Source organism: Falco cherrug, chromosome 12 (genome assembly GCF_023634085.1).
Source record: "Falco cherrug isolate bFalChe1 chromosome 12, bFalChe1.pri, whole genome shotgun sequence".
NCBI lineage: Eukaryota > Metazoa > Chordata > Aves > Falconiformes > Falconidae > Falco > Falco cherrug.
The window spans coordinates 19,543,539-19,570,661 of NC_073708.1; the positions used below are offsets into that span (position 1 = coordinate 19,543,539).

The window sequence follows — 27,123 nt, forward strand, 5'->3', positions numbered from 1 at the left end:
ATTTTAGCTGAAGGGTCTTATTAATAGCAATTGCATGCTACATAGATTTCCTTCATGAGTATGGCTCTGTAATATGGCTCTGGCAACTTTTGTGAATATATGATTTTTATTTTTTTTTGGGGGGGGTGGGGGGGGGTGGGGATTCATTTCATCCTGTGTTCTTTTCTTCTCCCATGGCTTTTAAAAGAACACACATAAACAGAGGAAACTAATTCAGTATACGTGAAATGTTGTCAAAGAATTGGCATGAATGGACTGGAAGAAACATTTCTCCTCTGATATATTAGTGGTACAGTTAAGGATAAGTGGTGTTTGCACACATTTTCAACCAGGAATGTTTGAGGTTTGTCTATTGTGTCTCTTTAATTACACTACTAATAACATATAGATGAAGTTCTTGCCTTTTTTCAGATTGTCTTATGTCACTGTGTTAAATGATCGGGAGGAAAAAAGCAAAATGTATTAAAAATCTGTCTATTGACAGTAAATCATGAATATGATTTGCCTACTGATGAGCAAAATGTACACAATTTACTGAATTATAGCTTTCTTCTCAGGCCATTAATACTGTCAACAGGTGTTTTGTTGTGCTTGTTTCTCTCAGCAGTTCAGTATAATTTTATTTAGAAAAATAAAATTCCTTCACTGTTGCCCTGCAGACAGACATATTTGGTGGCTTTGATGTGGTAGCCAAAAGCAGCACATGACATGAACTTTGTCTGTACTACACTGACATCTTCTGTTCTTGTTGTGCAAAGCCCACTGTCCATTTGATTTAGCTTTACACTTCCAGATTATCATCTATCTATAGGTCGCCTGTAGCTTGCATATAAGTGTCTGTATTTGTTCAAGTACAGACTGAAGTTGGTCTGTGTATGCATTTCGTCCAGCTTTATAGCATATGGTGACAGACCTCTTCTAGGAGAGATGGTGAGTCAACCTGCGTAGTGAATCTGTTCAGGATACCCCTCTATCTCCTTTACATGCAATATGGAGATTTTAGGAGAGCTGATTCACCATTTGTGATAATGGGTCTCAGAGGAGAATCATACTATCCCAGACTCCTTGTTTATGATGGAGGGATCTCATAAAGTATTAAGTGCTCTGGTATTTTGCGTTGCTAGAGAATACTTCAGGATTTAGAATTGCATACCTGGTTATTATTTTTTTAAATACAGAATTCCAGTTATTTCCTTTTCTGTTTTTGGTGATACAGGTATCCTTCAACTTATTTTGCCAGACATTGAACTAAACTTAACAGAAAGTTCAAACTTTGAAACTTAATAATTCAGTTCTTATACTGATCCACTGACTTTTACTGTGCTTGTTCGTGTATTTTGCAGCACTCCCAAAAACAAACACACAGTATGTACACTATATATGTGTAGTAAAGATCAAATATGCGGTGTGTATATATATATACAGTACACATACTCTGTGTGTGTATGTATGTATATTTATATATAATTATTTATCCCCCCCCCCCAAAAAAAAAAAACCAACAAAACAACCGTTCTGGCTCCTTCCCCAGCTTTCTACTCTTTTATCTTTCCACCATTTCCATCTTGCCAAAACCCCCTTAGGGGAGTGAATCATTCTTTTTAACAGTGGTAACAAGAACTAATCACAAAGCCCCAAATGTTCCCAGTGTTACAGGAAAATTGCCAAAACAGGATTAGGATGGTAAATCTAGTCTCATGTTTCCATCCTCATGTAGATTTTCTGTTATAAAGATAGGTTAATAAACTATTATAAGCAATAAATTGTGCTACATTATAATGACTCTGCTTTCCTAAGACGACTTCTGTTTATATTGCCTTCATGCTATGTAGCTCTCCTGCTCCTTGATGGTACTGAACTTCCGGAACCTTCTATCGAAATGAGGGCTGTGGGAAATGCATGATTGCCATCTTGTGGCACCAAATGTTTCTGGCAACCATCTGTGCAGTCCCAGCAGCCTCCATCCTTTCTGAGTAGCAACAACTACCTAGATCTCCTGTCAGTTCCCAGAAAATCTAGGTTTACGCCTTTTGACCAAATTTTCCAAACTATGTTATTTTATGTAAGTGAGAGAATCATACACTTGAAGTTCTTGGATGGACTCCAGCCTTGTTCAACCTTATTATATCCAGTTGGGATCACAAGTTGTGATTGTTGGAGAAGGTCACATTTTAATAATTGCCTCAAGTGCAGGGTACCCAACTCCCCTTGTGATTTATGTGGGTGAGAGAAACTCACCTTATATACAGATCACAAATTTATTATTTAGTGTAACTGAACTAGCAAAATCTAGTCAAATCAATCTATTATCAGTCCAGATAAGATGACTTTGGACATCTTAGGCCAAAGTATCCAGTTTCTAATTTCTGTTAATAAAATAGTTCAATTTTATTTTTACATACACAAGCTTTCTGGTATTTACTCCTTTCTCTTGTGTTACACTTACTTGTGCCCCTGGGGATCCAAACAAGGAGCAGGAGAGCTCTACTTCTCAAAAAAACCCTGGGTAGCTTATAACAAGTAGCTGATAGCAAGTTGTCAGAGTCTTGTGTTCTTCACCAGGAAGAACACGCTGTTGATGGTGAAGGTTTCTCCCTATTTGCTCTTAGCTTCACTTAGGGTTATTTTTATTCATTTGCTGCCACTCTCCAGTGGCTTACTGGCTGTTCATTTGCTGGCCAGCAACTTTGCATTGTCTCCAAGTTTTACCATGGTTTGTTTTACATTCCCCGGATTCTGCTCTGTGTTCTCTTTGTTATCCCCAGACCCAGTGTTATCTAGTTAACAAGGCTGCATTCCTGTGGTGAACGCTACCTGGCCACTGTGATTGTTGTACATCTCAGAGTCTCTGGACTTTCAAAGCCTTTGCTATCATTGTTTGCTTGTACTTTTGAGGTCCCTCATACAATCCCGTTTTTTGTCAACAATCTTAAAGATGTGCCTTCCTGATAAAAATACTAACATTGTATTAACACAATCTAGTCATGTGTATGTCCCGGTTCTCGGGTCATTGAATCCAAATAATTGTGTCCCGGCTGGCAGATGCACGTACAATGCTTTGTACAGTTATTGTGAATACCTATTGTGACAGTATCACTGATTAGTCATCAACCGTATGTCTTGTCTGGAAGCAAGGCATAGCCACATGAAAAATAAGGGATAATACTTTTTTTAAAGGGGTATTTGAAAGGAGAAGCAATTTTCTTAACATTATGTTTTTGCCCAAGACTTCTCAATATTTTTAGCCATGAAATTCTGACAAAAGAAGACACTTTGTTCTATTCAGTATTTAGCTCCTTACATAAGTAAAATTACATGCCAATATCAAGCAGCTGAATATTTAGGGTAATTGTATTCGCATTTCTTCTACTACGAAGACTAGAGCTATGTGAAAACACATTTCAAGTGTATGTCATTGTATTTTGGTGGCACTTGAATTGTTCCTGTGATACCATTTTTCATAAAGCTGCTGCATAAATGTAATCTTTTCTGTTTGAGATGAAGTTCTGCATCTCAATCAGCAATGTGGCTTGTGGAAAATGACCAACCTTCAGCAAAATAAACCAGATTCAGTCACACCTTGTCTCTCTCAAAGTGTGGAGCATGAGTCAACGTGCACTTACAGTGTTGTTAACTAACTGGACCTGCAGGTTGGTGGCAATGATCTGTTTGGCACCTGTGAGGCCACATCTGGAATATTCTGTCCAGTTTTATGCCCCAGAGTAAGGGAGACACATTGACAACCTGGAATGATTTTAGCAGAAAGGTGCTAAGGTACTTAGAGGGCTGGAGGACATGCTGTATGAGGAGGAGCTGGGGGAACTCATTTTACTTCACCTGGAAAGGGAGGGCTTTGTGGGAAATCACCAGCTGCATGAAATTTAACAAGAGCAAGTGCTGGATTTTTCACCTGGCATGTGGTAATCCTGGTTATACGTACAAATGGAGGGATGAAGAGGCTGGGGAGTAGCCCCGTGGAAAGAGATGTGGGGATTTGGGTTGATGACAGGTTGAATATCAGCCAGCAGCGTGCCCTGGCACCAAAAAGGGCCAGCCGTGTCTTGGGGTGCATCAAGCACAGCATAGATGGCTGGGTGAGGGAGGTGGTTGTGGCACTCTACGCTGCACTGGTGCGGCCCCGCCTCGAGTGCTGTGTGCATTTTGGGCACCTCAGTATCAGGACCTCAGACTATTAGAGTGTGTCCAGAGGAGAGTGACCAAGATGGTGAAAGGCCTCGAGGGCAAGACTCATGAGGAGTGCCTGTGGCCACTTGGCTTGTTCAGGCTGGAGAAGAGAAGGCTGGGGGGTGACCTCATCACAGTCTACAGCTTCCTCAAGGGGGGCAGTGGAGGGGAAAGAGCTGATCTCCTCTCTCTGGTGACCAGCGATAGGACACAAGGAAATGGAACGAGGCTGTGTCAGGGGAGGTTCAGATTAGACATTAGGAAAAGATTCTTCACAGGGGGGGTCGTCGGTCAGTGGAATAGGCTTCCCAGGGAAGTGGTCATGGCACCAAGCCTGTCAAGAGTTTGAGGACCATCTGGATGACACTGTTAGTCACATGGTTTAGTTTTAGGTGGTCTGTGAGGAGCAAGGAGTTGGACTTGACGATATTCTATGATCTAACTGCAGACCTGAAGTGGGCTTTGAGAGGAGGCAGGTGCTCCTCAGAGATGCACAATGAAATGGCTGGGAAAATTCAGGAATAATGCTGACATCAGGGACATGATGTGGGAAAGTTGTTTGAATGAAGAAAAAGAGAATAAGAGAAAAAAAACACCTGGGAAAACTTTCTTCATGATCTTTTGGGATTTCTGTTACTATTTTGAAATAGATAAAGATGTCCTTTGCTGATGCCTTGATAAATGCATAGATGACTACGCAAAGCAATTATGCTGCAAGTTACTTGTTAAGGGGAAAAAACTTAAACTTTTCTTCATACAGAGAACTTAAAGTGAGATTCTTATCTGAAAAGTAACTGAACTGGCTTTGTGAGCACCCTAATTTATTATGCCTCGGTGGTTCCCACACAGGTCTAAGCCCATTTAGGTTTTACTGTGAGGCTGGCTATTGTTCCTTTGTAATTTAGAACCATTAAAACCAAAAAATTCTGCCAGCTGCCTATTGTGTCAGCTTTCCACAGAGCACATGAATTATATTCACAGTTGATGGGGAGCATCTTAAGTTATTCTGTAAGGTACAGACATCCTCTGCGATATTCATATTGCTCTTAACAGTCACAAATGTTAAGAGGATTTAAAAGCATTCTGTTTGAAGGAAGTGTTCACCACCTAACATGATCAAACAACAGCTCCTGGACTGCTATTTCAAGAATATGTGTATTTATTATATAAATATCTACTGAGCAGACCACGATGTTTTCTCTGCTCTGAAGAGAACAGAACCTCAAACTATTCCATTTTCTGGCATGTTTCAAAATACATAAAAATGTTGTAAATCAAATTTCAGCTTTTTAGAAATAGAGAACCTGAGTATTCATGTTGTTTCTTACTGCAACAGCAATCTCTGGTGTCAGGGTGAGCAGCCTGCGCTGTTATTCTATTGCAAAGTGCTCAATTCACACTTCGTTCTCTCCCTTTAAGTTATATGAATCTAAATAAGAATAGTACGAAAAGTATAATAGTTACATTATTGTGTAAAGCAGAATTGTTAACTACCCATTTCTGGGTGTAATGTTAATAACTTTAACAAAGGAATTTGAGCTTTGAAAATATAAATTTTAAGCATGGGAAGTTTACTTTCTTGTACTTCCAAGAGTTAGTAAAAACATAATGAAACCTGAAAATGCATCTCTATAAAAGCACTGGATTTTTCAAATATACATTGATTTAACTAACATTTCATTAAGACCTCTTTTGCAGCTTGTTGTAAGTTTGAAAAGGAAAAGCTTATTTTCTCTGTAGGTTTGCAACAGCGAGCACCTGTTTTACTTTTATTCTTCGGTAAAAAACTGTCTGTTTCACATAGAACTTCTACAACAGTCAATGAGGAAGCGTTAGCAAAGGAGCAGTGCACAGGCAGTAATGATCAGTTAGGTGAGCACAAAGCACCATTAATACTGCCCTCCCATGGTCTCCAGCAAGGTCAGCATTTCAGTTATGTGGTGAGTTTATATATATGTATATATGTTTAAAAGAAAAAGCTGTAAAAGCTCAGTTGCCCCTTGACCCAAGAGATTAGCAATGTTTAGAATCTTTCCGGTTACCATTGGGAAGAGCAGCTGATGAGACTCTTTCATTCAATCCTTTCCTTCTTTTTAATTCTATTTGTTTATAACAAAGACGACTCAGTTTCAGTGATTCTTGTGCCCAGGTGGCCTCTCCCTCTGCTGCCTTGGAGAGCCATTTTTGGGGTTCTTTCTCCTGCTGTCTGCTGGCTTTTTCTTCCCTCTGACACTTGTCCATGGGTTCTCTTGCTCTCAAACAGTAGCAGTGAATCCACTAAGCACACAGGGCTTTAACTGACTCAGTATTTGCCTTCAGTGTAACTCCTACTCTTCACACTTTTCAAGTGAATGAAGAGTTAAAGAGTGCAGTTTGATTTAACATATGATACGGCGTTACTGTGAGCAGTGTCCCAAAGAGCTGGTCTAGCAACTTGCATCTATCTGGTGGTCACGTTTCTGGTTGCTGTTTGGATGAACATGTAATTTATCATTCCAAGCAAACTATACTTTTACAGTCAGTCAGCCTGCAGAGCTTCCTCACGCAGGGACTGCACACCTCTTGGTCTGGTGTGGGGAAGGGAGAAGTGACGTGAAGGCAGCACTAAGAAGGGGACAGCACCAGACCTTTGTGGCAGCCTGCAGTTGCACCGGACTAGGTAAAATGTGAAACTGCACCTGTACGAGGCAGTTCTGTGGTGCTTAAACTGATCAATGTACCTACTGGAAGATCTCTGCCCTCCTCCTTTGTTGAAGGTGTGCTCCCTGCCCTCTTCCCTGCGATGGCACTGGTACTTGTAGGATTCCTTCCTGAGATGATCAAGGACCAAGGAAAAGTAACTTTTGGTGAGGTTAATCTTTGTGTGGATCATTGGGATCAGCTTCCTTGTTCTCTGTGAATGCCAGTGCCAAGACAATGAAGCAGGCAGAGTATGACAGCTTGGATTTGTATTAGTTTAAGCTGCCATGGAAAACCAACCTTCTGCTTAAGCTGAGAAAAAGGCGGTTAGCACTCTCACAATTGTGAATTTTAGAAATGAGTGATTAGAATGAACTTCATGATTGTCTCTAATCAAAGATCTGCTCAATGATAGCCACTAACAGCATTCTGTGTAATAGGATTTTTTATGGCTTGTAAATTTCTTTTGCTTTTTGTATTCTATTGCTAGCAATCTCAATTACTTTAATAAAGAATGAGATCATTTCCAAAATATTCATGCTGTCGTACAGATTGAACATGTATTAAATCCCTGTTATTGAAAGGAGATAACATTTTATTCCATTGATTTTTGGTTTATAAAATCATTCATATAATCTCTCTTTATATTTGAAAGGGTTTTTTAATAGGTATGTGTGACAGTGGAAAATTTCTTTTCCTACTCCATGCTAATAGGCTGCAGCAGTGGGAGGTGAGAATATGCTCTTTGACTGTTTTGGTGAAATGCGAGGCTGAAATTTATCCTATGTCTTGGTGAAGAAGAAAATGGTGTATGTTACACATTTACAGATTTTAATTTTTGTAGAATCAGAATCCTTTGCAAGTGTAACTGGATAGGAGCCTTCACAGGAGGTACCTCAACTTATGCTTCTGAATTTAAGCATTAGAGATATGAGGTCCTCTACTGGCAAGTATGTAATTATGAAATACACTGGGCTACACAACTGCTGTGCTTACAAGAAGTTTGATTAATTGTATGTGCTCTATTCAGTGAAATTTTAATTATGAAACCAAAATTGAAGATTTCAGTTGGAGGAATTAAAAATTTATGTGGACAAGTTGAGTTCTATACCTATTGCAAAGTTGTAGAAAGTAAAGTATCATCACCCCTAAAGCAGGTATTTGGGAGATAAAACTGTGCTATTGTAAAAATAATGATGTGGGAAGCATTATGTCCAGGAATCTATATAGAGGAATAATGTATTTGTTTATCAAGCAGGTTTTCTTTTCTGTGCGTTGTTGTATGCAACAGATTGGATAAACTATCTTCAAAACTTCAAACTTCCTAAAGAAACCTAAGGCATGACACTGCCATAACTCCAAAATTAGCGTTATAAAATCTGTCATGAGTAGATTCAACCGCTTAGCTGCTAGTTTAAGAGTAGTGCTGATCGTGGAAGATATTCAGCTAGATCAAGCATGTAATTATTTTATTCTTTTGAGTGAGGCCCCAGGTAGTCTATAGCATGAAGACACTGTTAAGGAAAAAGGCATTAGTAACCTTTGAGAACAACTGAGTGGAGCATTGAAAAGGTATTGTGTGGTGAGACTGTAAAATGTTGTGGTCTGCAGTTATTTCTGCTCTTTGCAGGGAGCACATTGTCTGTATGCTCTAGAGATTAGATTATCTGCTGCATCTTTTTTTTTTTTTTTCCTGGCATTGAAGAGGGTTTTTCTCTTCTAAAAATGTTATTTGTGGATTAAACCCTTTGTTTTTTGTCTTAATTATGATTTCTTGCAGATTTACCCCAAGGGTATGAGTCATTTTGCACATCAGAAACTTAGGCAGTTGGTTCAGGTTATGAAGTTTTGGGTAGCAATGCTGGATGAAGATATTCCGCATTTTTATACCTTCCATAACTCCATCTACACTTAGTGGCAAGTAAACTTTTGGCTGGTCAAAAATAAAAGGTCAGCTGTCAAGACTGCCTCTTGAAGTTTCTGTAGTGAGAAGGGAGATGCATGGAACAGATGAAGAAGGTTAAAGAGAAAAGTTTGTTAGTGAAGCATCCTTGCACATAGTCATACTAAATCAAGAGACAGTTCAAGTATACACATAGAAAGTTAATGTGGAGTATCTAATGAACTTTAAATTCACACCTGCTTTCTATGTATTAACTTTCTGTTTGCACGGATTTTGTTTGTACTGGACCTGCATCTACTGCTATGTGAAAGATATTCCACCAAGCCAAGTTTGCGGTAGCTATCCAGAACTGGATCACTGTTTTTACTGCCCCTCTGGTTACTCTTCAGGTTTGAAGTCACAGTAGGATTGGGGTTTCAAACAGTCAGGAATGGTGTGTCAAAAAATGGAGGATGCGGGTGATACAGTAGTGCTCCAGTTTCAACTATGCATGCCATAGCTTTTCAGCCTCTTAAATGGCCGCGTTAATTTAATGCAGAGTGGTTGTCTAATGTCTCATAATAGCATTTTGCTATTTTGCTTCATAATAGCATTTCAAATTCCTTCTTATATCTTTTTTAACTTTAATTTTCTGCTTAATAAACACAGTCAGTATGGTTTTGTTTGTTCAGAAGTGCCAGATGTAGATTTTTGGCAAAATTCACCCAGAGGAAAGAAACTGTTATTTAAACTGTTGTACACTTTTCATGGTGTTAATTCTCGCTGGTGCTCATATAATTAACACATATTTATAAAATTTTTATTAATGCAGAATATATGCCCAACAATATACTTCAAATTGTTGTAAATCTAGGAAGTACCTAAGCCAAACATAAATACAACAGTGTATACTTTGTATGCTCTCAAGCTGGATGCTTCAGTGCTGTGTGAGCATGTGTGTGCATCTCTAGGAATTCAGTATTGGGCCAACACAACATTTCACACGTTCCAAATAAGTCCCTGTATTTAACTGCAGTCTCACTGGATTTAAGGATTCAGTGTACATAAAAAATTTGAAATTAATCTGTTGAAGGTTTTAATAAATGTATTTCTGTCTGTTCATTTGTAATGCATGCAAAAACTTTATTTTGAAGTAGAATATTGTTAGTTGCTACATGTTTGTATGGAGTAAGAAAAAAAGTCAATACATGGTACAGATATAATTTTGTTCAATACCTAACATTTCTCCTGAATAAGGAGTTGAGGCTTGCTTTTATGTCTCTGTTTTCAGTCCAGTGAGCTTTTTGCATACTTAGGTATTTGCTGGACTGAAGCAAAAGGCTCTATATTGGATCTTCATGCATATCTTTTTAAACATACATAAATTCTTCCAGGATTAGACAATATAGACAAGATCATAATTATTTTCAACTTTTTTTTTCAGTTATCAACTGCATTTAATCAATGCAGCTCTAGTGAAAGTGTTTTGTTTAAACTTCACATTGAAAATAAGATGCATTGTGTCTGTGGTCTCATCAACTGCCAGTATTCTCCAATAAAATGTTGGAGAACTGGGTTTTAATCCTTGTGTTTGTTTCTCTAAATGTCTACATGTTTGCTTAGCTGAAAGTGGAATGTTCGCATTTATAAAACAACGGATGTCAATAAATGTTTGTACTATCACAGTACGGAAGAAAAAAGATTGAGCCCTTGGGATGTGATAGGAGATGAACACATCAGTCTAGGGAGATTGGTCAATTAAATACTTGGATGACAGTCTTCCAGAAAAGAATATGTATATACCTTTTCACCATTTCTGCCGAATTTTCATGAATTGTCTTTCAACATCAGATCTCATTTTGCACTTGCCAACCTGTCAGCAAAACCAGCGAACAAGCTGATTCTTAAAACCAAGAGGTACCCTTTGGCTAAAAGCATAAGTGATGGGGCATCTGGGGCTCAGCAACAGGGCAGTTGGTGGCTCACCCCAGCCAGAATAGTTTTGTCCCACAACGGCAGAGGCTCTAAGATGCTCTTATGTATCTGAAGTGTTAAACCAGAATTTTAATGACCTGGTTTTGCTCTCTGCTTTGAGCATACTAACTGTATTGCACTTTTTACTTGTGTGGGGCACAAGGTGTTCGTTTTCATTTCTGAAGCTCTGTCCCTTCTGTAACCAGCACTGCCCATTCACTATCAAGGTGAGATTCCTGCCTCTCAGTAGCACCCATTGCTCATGCATACATTTTTATACCAGCCTGGAAGGTGTTGCTAGAAATGCTGATGCAGCTACTTCATTATCCCTGCTCAAAGCTTTCTGAAAACTGCAGTTCTTCTGCAGGGCCTCCAAAGCGTGGCAGTGGTTATGTGGCGGTTGGTTGAGACTCCTGGCTGTTAAGCATGTGATTGACTCTTACTTGTTCCCAGTTGCATTTCCCTTGTTCCTCTATACTTACGGTAACATTTTTAATCTCTTATTTTGTACATAGTTTATAAGCTTTTTGTTACTGAGACTATTAATTATTTTATGTTTTCACAGTATTTACTGATTTAATAACTTACATCTCTAGGTGTTGCTGTAAAGTGTATCTGAATAGTTATTTAAATACACTTGAGAAGACCTTGAATTAGAGCCTTTTTCTGTCCTTATATAGTTGTTACTGTTTAGAGAATTGTTCAAAGTTGCTTTCAGACTGGGAACTAGGAAAGAATTTAACTCTTCTTGTGCTGGACTACCATAGCATGGCACATGGTCTGTTACAATGTGTTTAACAACACTTTGCATGGTAAATTTTCTGGTTGCAGTAAGCAAGAATAAATCAGACTGGATTCACAGTGCCAGTACTTGATGGTGTTCATTTTAAGTGTCTGGATAACTTGGTGGCTGAAAGGTACATCTCTTGGCTCCCGATATCTGTGATACTCAATACTCTTTCTGTTATTTTTTTTTTTTTTAATACAAATGGAAATGAGCTTCTCAACATTTATTCTCTTAATCTCTGCTATATTTGAAAGAATGGTTTCTCCAAAGCCTGTTAAAATATATACATGTGTAGGTATTTATAGACAATATATACATGTACATCTTGTAGTAAAGTATTTTTTTCAGATAGTTTTTTTTTTTTATTCCAAATTGGTTTGGTTTTGTTTTTTTTTTTTTTCAAAAAATACAAATGGAAATGAGCTTCTCAACATTTATTCTCTTAATCTCTGCTATGTTTGAAAGAATGGTTTCTCCAAAGCCTGTTAAAATAGATGTGTTCCTAGTGAACCTGAACGTTCCTGAGTCTTCTGTATCTCGTTTTTTCAGATTAATCGTGCCCCAAGCTTTGGAACTGATCAAAAAATAGACTATGATGTAAAAAAAGGCGTTCTGCTAAATGCATTAAAGCTTCTCAACATACGGTAAACTTGTCCTCCTTTCTACAATCTGGCTGTCTTTCTGTTGCTTTGATTTATTTATTTATTTTTTAAAGTTTGAACTGGACTAGAAAATGAAAACCTTTTTTTTCATTTTCATATTTTCAAAACTTAAATGTTTCCCTTGCTGTCAGTTTTGCTATTGAAATTAACCCAAAAATATTTTTTCTTGTTGCTCATGTGCTTGCAAAAAATGGGAGTTTTTTATTTTTATTTATTTATTTTTATTTAATAGTAATTTTCGTACATATATTTTAAATGACTTTTCAAACAGGTCACAAAGTGGGAATATGAGTGCAGTCTTGGGCATGTGGCCACACAGGAAATTTGCTTTAGTTTGCTTTAGTTTGACATAAGGTCAGAAGCTATACCCCTCTGCAAGAAAACTTTGTCATTGGGATATGTTGGAAAAAATCTACATTTCAGGCAAATAGATATAGCCAAAATGATACATTAAATTACAGTACAGAGTCATTAAAGTACATCTTAAAGTGTGAAAATATTGTAGCCATAGAAGTTGATATTTTAAAAAAATTCCTAATGAATGTTTCAGTCCTCAATTTATATCATAACCTGCACATGACTGACTGGAAAATACAAATAATATACTTGAGATGAAAGTGCATCTCATCTCAGCTACATTGGATTGACATATTTTAATATCATCTGTGTTTCAGGACAAGTGATAAAAGGAGAAATTTAGCTCAACAGAAGGCTGAGGCTCAAAAAAGACTGTATGGTCAAGGTTCAATGAAAAAACTGTTGCCAGGTTCCTCAGACTGGGAGAAGCAGCGCCATACACTGGAAAGGAGAAAAGAAGAACTGGTAGGAAGGAAGAAAATGTGCTGTTTCTTGCCCATGGCTTGTGCTCTTGGTTTTAATTGTCTTGTTTTCTTGATTTGTAGAAGGAAAGACTTGCACAAGTACGTAAACAGATTTCCAAAGAGGAGCATGAAAATAGACACATGGGGAACTACAGGTAACTATTTTTGACTGTATTAGTAGGAAGTATTCAGAGCATTCTTTGGGAATAATGGAAACAAGTGTTTGTGGTAGATGATAGTTTTCTGCCAAAATTGTGTAGGTATTTATAGACAATATATACATGTACATCATGTAGTAAAGTATTTTTTTCAGATAGTTCTTTTTTTGATTCCAAATTGGTTTGTTTTTTTTTTTTTTTCTCCAAAAATACAAATGGAAATGAGCTTCTCAACATTTATTCTCTTAATCTCTGGTATATTTGAAAGAATGGTTTCTCCAAAGCCTGTTAAAATAGATGTGTTCCCAGTGAACCTGAGCATTCCTTGTGTAGGTATTTATAGACAATATATACATATACATCATGTAGTAAAGTATTTTTTTCAGATAGTTCTTTTTTTGATTCCAAATTGGGGTTTTTTGGTTGTTTTTTTTTTTTTTTTTTTAATACAAATGGAAATGAGCTTCTCAACATTTATTCTCTTAATCTCTGGTATATTTGAAAGAATGGTTTCTCTAAAGCCTGTTAAAATATATACATGTGTCGGTATTTATAGACAATATATACATGTACATCATGTAGTAAAGTATTTTTTTCAGATAGTTCTTTTTTTGATTCCAAATTGTTGCACGTATTTAGGAATTTATATGACATCAGTCACTCTAGTGTTTGTGCAAGATATTTGCTTGAAAGACTTGATTGTTCATATTCAGCGTATCAGGAACCATGCTGTCATTGTGAATCTGTTCTATAATCACATATGATGATTCTTATCTTTAGGGTGGGGGCAATATAGGGATGTGAGTATTCCCCTATTTAAAAAAAAAAATAATCTCAATGTTATTTATGAGGCTTGCTAAAAGTTTTGAAACATTATTAATGCTTCCATAATTTTTGATAGGATGGCATTTGAAATACTATATTCATATTTCTGCACTTTGATTTTGGATCTTAGTAGGCTTACACTTAAGTGTCTTCAGATTCCTTGGAAATATATGTTCAAAAGGAAGCTTTAACTTGTTGGTTATAATAGAAATTGGCCAGAAAACAAGATTTTTTGTGTGTGATGTTTTTGTTATAATTATTATTTCTTGATATTTGCTTCAATGAGAAGTGAAAGCAAGCCTATGACTATTTGGCAAAAGGGAACAGAGTACAGCTAGGAAGAGATTTACCCACTCTTTATAACATTCGTCCAGGACGTGGGAGGTCTGAGTTCACATCTTTTATTCTGAATTAGTCAGAATGCCTTTACTGCTGTTCTTCATCTCTGCTTTTTTGAGCAGATGTTCTGTAATTCCCAGTAAAGTTCTCATTTAAATAGGTAGATGTTTCTGTGAAATTTTCATTTTTGATGAATTAACATTTTGCTTACAAAAAGTCTTTCTTTGTAACATTCCATTTTAATTACATCCTTTCCTGACATATGTGGAGCTGAATGAGTGCATCAAAAAAACCCCACACTGAAGCAGTTATTTTCAAGCTGCTTAAACTATAAGAACGAGAATCATCATGATGCTTTAATACACTTTGGTTTTTTGACAACTTTAAAGTCTAACTTTTTAACTGATCACATTTTAGGTTACTTATTCAGTTCTTGACTGAAAATGAGCCAAATGTTCTCTTTATTTAGCTTTTTGGTTAATGTAAATCAATACATATACACACGCTTTTTTTTTTTTTTTTTCTTCCTCCGGAAAAAGTGTCATTTCATGAGGAATGTGCATGTAAAAGGGCAAAACAACTTTGTGTTTTCTTATTACCACGTGTTTGCAAAAAGGCTGAAGAATCAGCAGAGCCTCAGAAGTAAAGGAATCTTGGCTAGAGATGCAGAGGAATTTTATTTGAGCTTTATGCAGTATTTTCTGCTTGTGATGTTTTCATGCAAAGCAGGACTAGCTTCTGCCATGCATTGCCATAGAATCATGGAAATTTTGAGTGCTAGTATTGCTGCATTGATTATTATTGTTTTCTGAATAAAAATCCAGAGAAATCTCAGTCGACCTCAGCAGGCTTTGGTTGAATCTATGGATGCCAGTTTAGCAGTTGGCTTAGTCTCCCGTCTGTCTGCAAGCACAATCAGCCCACTGATTCCAGTAGGAGTCCTGGGCAGTCAAAGTAGGGGCCATGCTTTCAAGCTTTTGTGAATTTATGAGGAACTGAAAAGGATGTGTATGACTTTGAAATGGCCTTTAGATGCAGTGTATTTCTACATATATTAAAATGAGTATCCTTTCTTTAAAGTATTGTTCTGTGGCACTTTTCAGCAGTAGAATCAACACCATTAAGAAGTGTTGACTGCAACTAGATTAGATCTCCTACAGGTGTTTTATGCAAACTAGAACCATCTTCATTTTGCCCTGGAATGGCCCCGAGTCTAATGGGTTCACAACCATCCTTTTTATATTGCAACAAAATAATCAAGGACGATACATTTTCAAGGAGGAAAAGACTGAAAAGGAAGAAGGAGAAAGAACCTTGTATAAAGTTCAGGAAAGATCCACAAAAACATAGAAGTCACATAGTGCCAGTCAATATATGAATGGTACCTAAGCTTTGCACAGTGCAGGCAGAATGAACTTACGGGTTTCTCCTTACAATACGCTAGAAATTAGTCTTCCATCTTTATAATTTCTGGCTGTTTTTCAGGCATTCATGACAAATGGATTGAAGTGGTTTTCTTCAAAGCCCGTTGTGATGATCATGAACAAATCATCAAGTCCTGCTTCTCTTATTGTCATAATCTCGTTAGCTGTGATTTTAGAGATTAATGGCATAGCTGCTCTAATGGAAAATAAGAGTAACCCTGTACATCTGTGTACCAGAAAACCTTTTTTTTCCCTTATAGTATCTGTTTCTTCCCGTTCATTATTTTGGTGGATTTAGTATTCAAGTGCAGTACATATTCATCTTTAAGTTACCTCATGCCCATTAACTCCAAGCAATTGCTCAGATTTTCACTGTTTTGTGTCCTTTTATTGCTAATACAGGTTACTTTGTGGCTCTGCATTTTACATGCAATATTTTGTTAATAGAATCGTTCACACCTGCATGCATCATTCACACCCACTGAAATTTCAGAGTACTGCAAAACTGAGTTTTGGTATATCTCTGGAATGACCTGCATAATATTTCTTTTGACTAGCTAACTGCTGGTTTAAACAGGAATGTGTTCACTGGGTTAAAATTAGAGCAATGTCCAGAGTATATGTTTTATGATATGATATTATAAAATTATTATAGGTGGGATGTGCATGTATTATAGAAGAGGCTGTGAATTAGCTGCATTGCTTTTGTTCCTAGTGTGATAAATAGCTCAGTTTCTATATTAAACTCAGGTTTTTTTTCCCCACTTTTAGGCGAATTTACCCTCCTGATGATAAGACATTACTTGAAAAGTATGAGAGTTTGTTAGCTACTGCTTTCCAGACGTTTCTTGCTGGGAGAGCAGCTTCACTTCAGCGGGAAATGAATAACCCTTTAAAAAGAATGAAGGTACTGAAGCACAAGATGTATTGGCTTTAGGACTTATTTATCTTTGAATTCATGACCTCGTGGATTAGTTTCATGATAATCATGTGTGATGGCTAAAAAATAGCATTTGATAATGTTTCCATCATTTTATTATTATTCTTTGTGCAGCTTGTGGGCCAGATCCTTGAATCTGGATGAACTGCAGTGGACCCAGGGTGGAGACAGGCTAGATGGCTTTAAGCTACTTTACCATTTCCCTGATCCTCAGCCTTACCCCTGGCCAAACCAGAGGTTGGCAGAAACTGCTTTTGAGCTGGTAATTGCCTCCTTCTTCCTCCAGTAATGTCCCCAGCCTATTCATCCACTTGTATGGACTAGAACAAGAGATGTCATAAAACCAGCTCCAGTAGTTTAAGGCATTCAAAAACTCTGCCTCATTGCCTACTTGTGTAGTCAGAGACAGTAGGACAGTGGCTATATTTACAATAACCAACTAACATGGTTTAATTTGAAATCTGAGAAATAATTTCCCATGTTTGTAGTTGGCATAATCCAGCAGTTGTACAGGAATCTTTGCTCAACTATTTCGTCAAACTTTTGTCTTTAATAAATGTCAATAATTGATCTTAACTTTCAATTTCATGTTGGTTGCAAGCAGAGATGCATGCATCTGAAGAAATACTTTTATATCTTCCTGCGTAGGGATTCATAGTCTTATTTCAGGAATTAGTAACCAAAGTAATTTCAAATTCCTACCACTTGGTGCTTGAATTTTGGAAGGATGGCATATGTCCTACTTTGAATTAATTGTAGTGGAATTCCCATTTCTAGGAGGAGGACATTTTGGACCTTCTGGAGCAGTGTGAAATAGATGATGAAAAACTAATGGGAAAATGCACCAGGCAGCGAGGACCTAAGGTATTTGACTTTTAGATACCAATTTTTTATTTGGCTCTCTAGGGAGGTAGCTTGAGGATTTTAAGTGGGGAATTAGTTAGCTGATCCTTGTGGAAGTTTTATTCCTCAGCCTGCCATTAGCCTTTTTTTTCTTTCTTTTTTTTTAAATATGAAAAGAAGCATAACTACCATTTGTCCAACTAAATCCCATTAAAATTTTAATGGGATACGAGATCCTTCTTTTGCTTTTTAAGCTACTTTGAGGAATTGATGAGCATGGCAACAACTGTTGTACAAGAGATTGCTTGATTTCAGTGTATGAAATGATTTTTATATCCATAGTCTATCTCAAAAGAATGCTTTCATCTTTAATCGATTAGTTCCACTAAGGAATTTTGAGATCATGGGATAAAAGGCAGCGTGGAAGTCAAAGGATTAACTATGATTATGATGTATCTGTAGCTTGCTGACTTGCTAAAATGGTTGTACAGTATATCTTGGAGCCTGTTTCATATCCAAAGTCTGCTTTTAAAGTGAATGTATATTATTTTTAGCCTAATGCTTTCTGGTTATGTGCATAGTTCATGCAAGTCTTTGCCTTAAATACACTGCATATCTTCTTTAAGCCAATAAAGATAAATAGTTTGGGCTTGACTAAAATAAGTATGTTTCTTATATCCTGCAAACACTTTAGGTCAGGTCTGTTTAGAAGAGCCTACGTTTATGTGTGATGGATTTATTTATGGATGAATGTGAATTTTTTTTATAGCATTTTATGTTTCTGATTACATGGTGTACAAATCTGGGAATTCCTATACAAAATGAATGCTGACAATTGTCCTGAGCTTGCAGGCGTACTTCAGATATGTGCAAGAATTCAAAGAGGTACATCTTGTTACAGGCGTGCATACTGGAAAGAGGATCTGCATACCCAGTCTGGTATTAAGACAGATTTGCAGGAACCTCGTTACAAAGATGGGGATTTTGTGAGCTCGTGCTTTAACATTGGTGGATTCATTTTAAAGAGGAGAAAAAAAAAAAATATCCAGTCCACCCTAGCAACGCACTCAATCCACATTCTTCAGGCATTCTTTTCCTTGAGATTTTATTTTAAATTCTTTAATATAGGGTCACTTAATTCGAGTTTAACATCTCAGTCATTTTTTTTTCCTTTTTCCAGAAGCCTTGTCTTTTCCCAGCAGCCCTCAAAGAGCATCTGTCTGGTTGACTGTACGCACACAGAGTTGATATGTACTATCTCTACACTGGGTGCACACAAGCCATTCCCAGGCTGGAGGCTATAAGGATTTCATAGGGTACCAAGGCCAAATTAAGAAACCTCTCCTAATTAGTTTTAAGGTGAAGTTTGATCAATTTATGAGTGAGACTATATGACATGGTGTTCTTTTATAGCAGGTAAATGGATTTTGTGGCTTACAGGCTGCTCTACCAGTACAATATCATTTGCCCTTATAAAAGAAAGAAAAAATTGCTTATGACCAAAGTTCTGATGGTTTTTTTTTTTGCCATAACATTGATCAAATTAAAAGGGAAGGCAATGAAATAGCTTATCCAAGGAGACTGTTTCTTTTCCTTGCAGTGTGCACAGGATCTGTATTCTTGCATTTTTTTTAGGGTCCCGGTATACTTCTCAAACATTTAAACCATTGCCTACAGTGAAGCCATGGGACTGGAGATTCCCCCGCTTGCATAATATCCTGGGCACTTCCTTTGAAATGCAGATGCTCATTGCAGGTGGTCCTTGCATTTTGTACCAAAAGAGCATCACCTCTTTCCTGTAAGGGTTAAGGTGCATATGACTAATAATATACATTTGATTGGCCACCTTTTTGTAAAGGGTCTCCTGTGAGATATGTAGTGTCTAAACATCTATCTGTATAGAAATCTGGTGAGTGAGGTAGGCAGTAGAACTTACTGTTGCCTGTCAGCCTGTCAGGTAAGAGAACAATCCAGCTGTAAAACTCATCTTCTTGTGATCGTAAATTCCTACAAATAAAAATGCGTTAGCACATCAAAAAAGTAACATATGCAGGATCTAATTGACAAAACGAACTTGGGGGAACAGTACTTTTCATGTCATGTTACCCAACGTGAAGGGTTCTTTCAGAAATTTGTGATGTCCTGTCCTCCCCTAAAAGTCAGTGGCTGGCCTGCTGACAGAAGTTGCTGTTAGGAGGTAAGTGCTCTGCCTTGGGCACACTGTTTTCCTTGGAAAATGGAACAGTTGGGACTCAGAAAACTTGCAACTGGAATAGAAGAGAGGTCTTTTCCTCCTCATCCTCCTCCATAACTAAAGACATATATACATGTAACTTATACATACAAATATATATATATTTATATGAGGGGTAGAGGGGGATGTGTGTGTGTGTATAAATTAGCTTTGCTTATTCCAAATTTACTAGGAATATCAGCCTTATTATTATTTGAACATGATCAGGAACTCACAGTAAAAAACAGGTCAAGAACTTCCCAGAAGGAAGGCATTTTTGCCTGCAATTACTATATGACTGGATTCTACTTTGGGAAATACAATCCGGAAACGTCTGGTTCATTTGTAGCCTCCAGAGGGCACCTTGTACTCACACACTGCAAGGTTTCCTCATGTTCATGACATTGCACTGCGCAGGAAAAAGAACTAAGGAAATAATATAACAGCCGTTTTAGAGACAATAAGCAATTACTTTTATTTTTCATCTTCTGATATAAAATCAGATTAATGAAAGAAAATTCAGGTTAGCATAAGGGGGAAATCAAGGCGATTAGAATTGCTAAAAGCAGTCAAATATCTATTTTAAGAGGTCAATTTAAACCCAGATCTAGCTGTTATTTGTCATTATTGCTTTTTGTAATTCCTTTGACCTTTATATTTAATTCTTCTTTGTTAAATGGTGTGAAGTCTTGGTCAGGATGTTCTTACTGTTTAGTGTAGAATGTGTGAGGAACATGCATATCATAAGTGGGAATGAGATCTGCCTCAAAGCCCCTGTGAGTTTTGATTGAAAATTTTTGTTTTACCTTGCATAACTCATCAGGAATGTCTGATCAGTATATCTCTGACACGTGTAATTTCATGAGTAGGACAGCTATTCTTGAGAAAGCAGTTAAGTGTTGAGGCACCTTAATTTGTCCTTTTGGCAGGTAGATAGATATCAAAATATTCTTTGTGTAATTGAACAGTTGCCAGGGCTGTCTCTTTTCAATGGAATAGTTGTCTTCAACTCTTCCTTATCTGGTCTAACAGCTTGGGCTTGCATAAACATACTGGTGCTTTTAAGTCAGTGGCAGAAGTCTCTTTCCTTTCTTGACTGGAATGGAATTTTAGGTAGCATATGTTCAGTTATGAAGTGTATCTTGCAGGAGAAGTATCTTTGGGGCTTTTTTCTATTGCCCTTCACAATAAATCTTGGTGCATTACATTATGCTAAGATAACAGGGCAATTAAAATTCATCTTGAGACTTCCTCAGTTTTACTCTGACCCCAAATATGTTCAGAAATTATTATATTAATGTTTTTAAATCAGAGTTTTAATTGCAGTCCATTCAATAACCAGGCAGATGAGGCCATCACCATAGCTTCTTATAGCTGAGCATTACTGGAAAGAAAATGCATAGCGAAGAAAAGTGACCGCATGAGCCGCCTTAGGAGAATAGATATAATGGAGGATATTGCATTTTTCTTGTCTGCCTTGATGGTAGATGGAAGAATAATAATTTTCATTTGTAGCTTCTGTTCTTGCATCAGTTTCTCGGTCTCCTACTTCTTGATTTTGGTCTTGCAGTATCCTTGGTAATAGCACAAGTTTAAATACCTGATGACACGGAATCCCATGTGCACATGGGACATGAAATACACCTAGCATAACTTGCTATATTCTTCCAGTTCTTGCTTTCTGCAGGATGTAGATTAATCACTTTCACTTTCTGAAGTCTATCAGCCAAAGTTCCCTGGTGTATTTCTTTGCTTGATGTTGATTGTTGTTGAAGTATAGCTTCAGTTATTGCAAATATCAGTGAGGGATTGAAACTGATTGTAAATGGTGTTCTGATTCACTTGATTTATGATTTCAAACCATAATTCAGTATGTCTGGTAGTGTAAGTCATACTTGAAATAAAATATTTTTTTTCCTCTTACTATATTGTGCTGCTCTTCATGTGAAAAAGATTAGGACTACCATGTACTGAATTTAATGAAATATTTAAGCATTTATTCTAAAATTAAGGACAAACTTCCAATCTAGTTTGGGAAGGTTTAAATATGTACAAATGAACCTGCCTGAATCAGGGACCTAATGTGATAGTAATGTGTTCTTCTGGGATTATGAATGAATTCAGTAACTTGAGCGGCTGTTGCTTTTTTGCCCCCTCCTCCCCCCCCTTTTTTTTTTTGCTTTAGCCTTTGTGTTCGATGCCAGAAAGTGCACAGCCTTTAAGAAGACTGAAGAACTGCAACAGTGATAGTAGTTGTGATAGCAGTAGCAGTATGTCAGAATCAGGAGAAGAAAATGAAAAAGAAGATCACAATGAAAAAAAAGAGAAAAAAGTTTCATATGATCTTGAAGAAAATAAATACAAGTCTTTGGAACGATCAGGTAAGTTAAATGATCGCTTTTCCAAGTAAGCCTGGCATTCACAATGAATTATATAAAATGCTTCAATATTTTAGAATGCATCAACATTTGTGACTCAGGGTTAAACACTGGTTTGCTTGTTCTGTCTTCTTTAAAATCTTTCCTAAATTAATGAAAGTGGCTTTTTAAAAAAAGAAAAAAAATTAATATTCTTTTGCCAAGAAAGCTAAAGAGAAAAATACACCTGGGCTACACTTGGAAATAGTGTGAATGTTCCTCTTTGCTCTAAGATTTTTTTTTAGTAGATTGTTACTTTTTTCCCTGTGAAAGATAGTCTTATTAAGCTTGCATTTGCTGGAATATAGAAAGGATAAATAAATGTATTTGGAGACGTATAGAAGGTAATGTACTCTACATGAGATCCCTGCACAGATTTTTTTGATGATTGTTTTCTTGTGTGCTGCAGAGCATTAGTGTGAGCATGTTCTGTTGAACATGGTATATATAGCATGTTATTTTTTGTTTTAGCAGTGTGTTTATGAATTTCATCACGTAATTGCACGCAGGTAATGCTGCTTCTAAAATTTTATTTTTCATAGCAGCATCCTTTATTTACCAGAAGACTGAATTAAAAAACTGTACAGCCATGCAGGAGCTGATGAGGGAGACCAGATCTGCAAATATGGGCTCTATCAACCAAATTTCCGCTACTCTTTCCATATTCTTACAGTCTGGAAGCCACACACAGTAGCCACATACTTTTTGGACCTGTAAGGCATATGCACTCTGTCATAAATCTGATGCATGTTACAGAGGACTGGAGTCTACTTGATTAAATCTGACTATGAGGAAGAAATAAATGGTCTTATAAAGTATGTAAAGTATGTATTATTAGGGGATCTGACTGCTACATATATAGTTGTTAGTCAACATGTAGTGCTACCTATGTGCAAGCATGTTGTTCATTTATGTTATTAGTTGGAAAGACTGAAAAATGGGTGTTAAGAGAATAATAAGTAATTACATCATTTAATTTGTCTGCAGGCAGAATGAACTTGAAACCTTCAATTAAAAATATAAAATCTCCATCATATTCATCCTCCGCATCATCCACGGGTCCAATAAGGCGTTCTGTAAGCTGCCCTCGTTCAATATCAATATTGACTATGCAGTCACAGGCAGCAGAGACACGTCCCTTTTCAGCAAAAGCATCTCTGCAAATCCAGCGTGCATCCTCAGTGAATAGGTCTCATTCTTTAAATCGTAGCCCATCTTCAGCCAGAGTCTCTCAGACACCCAGTTTGGGAACTATGAACTCTTCAGGGGTGAGTCAACACAGCAGTTGCTTTTAAAATGTGTTTGTTTCCTCTAAAACTCAATAAATATATGACTGATTTTTACAGTGTCAGAAAACCTGAAGTACTGTAGTCAATGCTATGGCAGAAACTCGGGAATAAAATCTGTAGACCTGCATATGACTTATAGTGAGTGCTAGCTGGGATGTTTCAGTGTTTCTGGTGCAGCAATACAGCTGTCACATTTTGTGAGAATGGAAATGTTTTAAAGAGTTTTTGTGACTGGGAAACCTTCTCTCCTAGATAGTTTATTGAAGATTGGAAGAGTTTTTCTCTCTCTCAAAAAGTTTCTGTGATTTGTTTGGGGACTTTGGGGTTCTGAAATAAGGGTGTACTTGCCTTTGAAATCTTTACAGCAACAAAAATACATCAGTATTTCAAAACCAGCATATACTCCAAAGGTAACTACCTTGTACCAGAATAAAACTGTAGTTAGACTTTGTATGTGTGTCCATTGTAGAGGAAGGTGTAATTAATTTTCAACCTACTCTACCTATTTTGCATAGGCTATACTACTGCAGTAGTGCTCTACTTCCAATGTGAGCAATTTGAAATTTTTAGGTAGTTCTTGTTGTCTTTAGTATTTGCCACTGCAATAACTGTGTCAGAAGCCATCTTTCTTTTTTAAAGTGAAGATAAAACTTGTTCTTTTTGAAGCCTGTCCCTGAGACAGACAAGCATTTAGACTCAGATAGTCTAACTAAACAATTAATAGAATAAATAGATGAGATTAAACACTTTTACCTGTTTAGAATTTGTGTGGTTGGTTGTAGTTTCACAGTATATTTCTGAACGATACATTTTTTCCCATTTGTGACCAGACTGACATTCTCTTTGGTATCTCCTTCACAGCCCAGGCATTTCTTTTGTGTTTGCACGATGGACCACACACCTACCTACCCCTAGGCAGCGTTTGCTGGGATCAGCCCCCAACCTCATTCAGTGTTGTATTGTGTGCTGGTGCCAGTGCATTTCCATTCATGCTTTGGTGCCTGACCTATATATTTCCTCACCTAAATAATTTATCAGAGATGGGACAAAACAAAGTGGCACTTTTAACCCATATTTGCAGCCTTTCTCTATTGTGGTGAGCTTTGATTGTGAGAAATCCTTTTGCAATGCTAATTAACTTGCTTCATAGTGTTTACTATCTCTAATCATCATTTTTAGCAGGTAGAATTCTCATTGTCTGTTTTGCCCATGAGGCTTTGTTTAAATGACGAAAAAGGATCCTTTTAAAAGTGTGTGTGACATCTTGTGAAATATTCCTTAACATGGTTTTCCATCTTTAAAGTCAGCTAATAGAATTGGAAAGACATTAAGATTGTGTCTTCACCACAACGTGTTAAAGGTATTTTTTATCACATTAGCTATCTCAAGTTTAAAAAGTACCCTTTTATCATCAAGATGTACTCTGAGAGCTTAATGAGACAGGGCTAATATAGATCTTTCTATTCACATTAACTTTATATCAAATACAAATTACTGAAAGATTAAAAACAGTCTCTTACCATCTGACGTTAAAAATGGGCTATTCACTTAAATTAACGTTAGCAAGACACCATACTCTCTTTTTCATTGAGAAAGCTCCACCACAGAAATGATCTTGATATGCAGAACAATTATGTTGGGTGATAGAGCTTAGGTCATGCTTCTTAAAATAATGTGAATAAAATTACTTACAGAATGGATAAGAACTAGTCATAATTTAGCACTGTATTGTGAATGGAACTCTGTTCATAATAATTTTTGCAACTAAGAATAATATGCTATATATTACTGCTAGAATAAATTTAAAATTGATAAACTGTAACTTACTAAGAAGAAATCATTTGTGTGTGATAAAGTATCAGTTTATCTATCCTTTGGGCAAGAAAAGAGCAGTGGGCTGCCATTTTTAGAGGCTGCTGAGATCCAAATGTTCTAAAGGTATGGAAACTAAATTTAGAGTAAGCCATTTACAGTTGAGAACTGCAGACACATTATCATAGCAGTAATTGAAAAAAAAAAAAAAAGTGGATTTGGAAATATTTGCTATCATATTATTTCAGTTATGTATCATATAGCAAAATATTTTGTTATGCATGCAAATATTTATCAGTTACTTAAGCAAAAATATCCATAAGTAAGTATTGTAGTTCTTACAAAATACAAAGAATTAAAATGCCTAAACATTTTAAATTTTACTTTTGAAAAAACATACAATTATGCTCACTTATTCTTCCAAATAGAAAAGTATGCAAAAGTAAAGAAAAAGGATCAGAAATACTTACAACTAGTGTCTAAAATCTAAAGAAAACCCCAAAACCCTCCAGGGATGGTCTTATGCAGACACTGTAGGGGCTCAAGTTGGTGTTGGTGTAAGAAGCACTGATACTTTAAACAAAATCCTGGACAGCTGAAGACGCTGTCAGAATCCCCACTGACCAGAGTAGAAGCAAAGCGTCCTTACTTTTTTATGCTTTCAGAAATCTTAGCACAGTGACATATAATTGGCAGTTTCTGTTAAATTGGTGCAGTGAAGTACTGAAAGGAAGTTTTTAATGATTAGTATTTTTTTTTTCATTATGTTGAATTTAATCTCAAAGTCTGTTATCTGAATTTCAAATTTATATTTTAAATGGTGGGGACCAGAAATATCAAATATATATTTGTTTATCCTGTTTCAAGCAAACTTACATTTGAACTGTTTTTCTTTATTTCTTGACAACTATGAGTAATGATGATGCATTAGTGTATGAGGTATATGTGTGTATATTAGTCATGTATTAGATGATATATCTATATACTTTACTAATATATTTTATGTCACCCTATTTAGAATTTATTTTTGTCAAGGAACCGTCTTTGTAATGTGATCTAATGACACACCTGAAATTTTTCCTCCACTTCATATTGGTTTTTAGAGTGAGTCGTTGCTGCAACAGAAAACAAAAGAGCAAGAAGTTGCTTTGATAAAAGAGACTCTTCTCATTATCAATGACATGAGAATGAAGTTCCCAGGAAAAACAGATGAAGAATCAGAATTAATTATAGAAGATGTAAGTATCTATATAAATAAGAAAGAAGAACTGTTTAGGCCACTAACACGAAGGCAAGTAGAAAGCTCAATTTATGATTCATGAGCTCCTGTGGCCTTAAAACTTCCAAAACTCAGGATAATTCAAAAGATTTCAAAAGCTTGGAGCCTTGCATACTTTCTGACCTTGAAAGAGCAGCACTGAAAACATTCCTATGTCTTTATAAAATACATGAGAAACAATCAGGAAGGTTAGGAAAATACAATTTTTCATTGTGGAGAAAGTTCAAACTTTTAAGTAAGCTAAGAAGAATGTTACAACTCATATTTCATCTGGTGTTGTTAGTACAGAGCCTGACATGTTTAACTTGCTCTAGAATAGGCATACTAGAGAACTCAGAACGGTATGCTGCAAGGCAAACTGGAAGTTTGCTAGTCATAAAGAAAACCAGTCATATGTTTTGAATATTCTAGTCTGCCAGCTTACTCTTTCTTACATCCAACATTATCCTGACCCTCATAGTTTGGTATCAAAGACAGGCGAAAATGCCCAATCTAAAAGGCAATTAAAAAGCAGCACCTAATATTAAGATACTAAGCAGAAAATACATGCTATCTAAATACCTTTTAAATATCT

General features: G+C 36.6%; 1 protein-coding gene across 7 annotated transcripts in view; it reads left to right on the forward strand.

Annotated features, from left to right (window-relative positions):
* The window catches only part of TTLL7 (tubulin tyrosine ligase like 7), a 77,166-nt gene that overhangs the window by 34,251 nt on the left and 15,792 nt on the right, over nt 1-27,123 (forward strand). For 6 of the 7 annotated variants that reach the window (XR_008734774.1, XM_055725029.1, XM_055725026.1 and 3 more), the window contains 9 exons: nt 12,057-12,151; nt 12,844-12,991; nt 13,072-13,145; nt 16,508-16,643; nt 17,454-17,540; nt 21,938-22,133; nt 23,157-23,437; nt 24,762-24,818; nt 26,374-26,508. Coding sequence is in view for 6 of the 7 variants with exons in the window: in XM_055725029.1 (XP_055581004.1) it covers nt 12,057-12,151; nt 12,844-12,991; nt 13,072-13,145; nt 16,508-16,643; nt 17,454-17,540; nt 21,938-22,133; nt 23,157-23,437; nt 24,762-24,818; nt 26,374-26,508 (1,209 nt within the window). In the remaining variant the exon portion in view is untranslated. The remainder of the gene's footprint in view (nt 1-12,056; nt 12,152-12,843; nt 12,992-13,071; nt 13,146-16,507; nt 16,644-17,453; nt 17,541-21,937; nt 22,134-23,156; nt 23,438-24,761; nt 24,819-26,373; nt 26,509-27,123) is intronic. The other variant, XM_055725028.1, reaches the window with a different exon arrangement.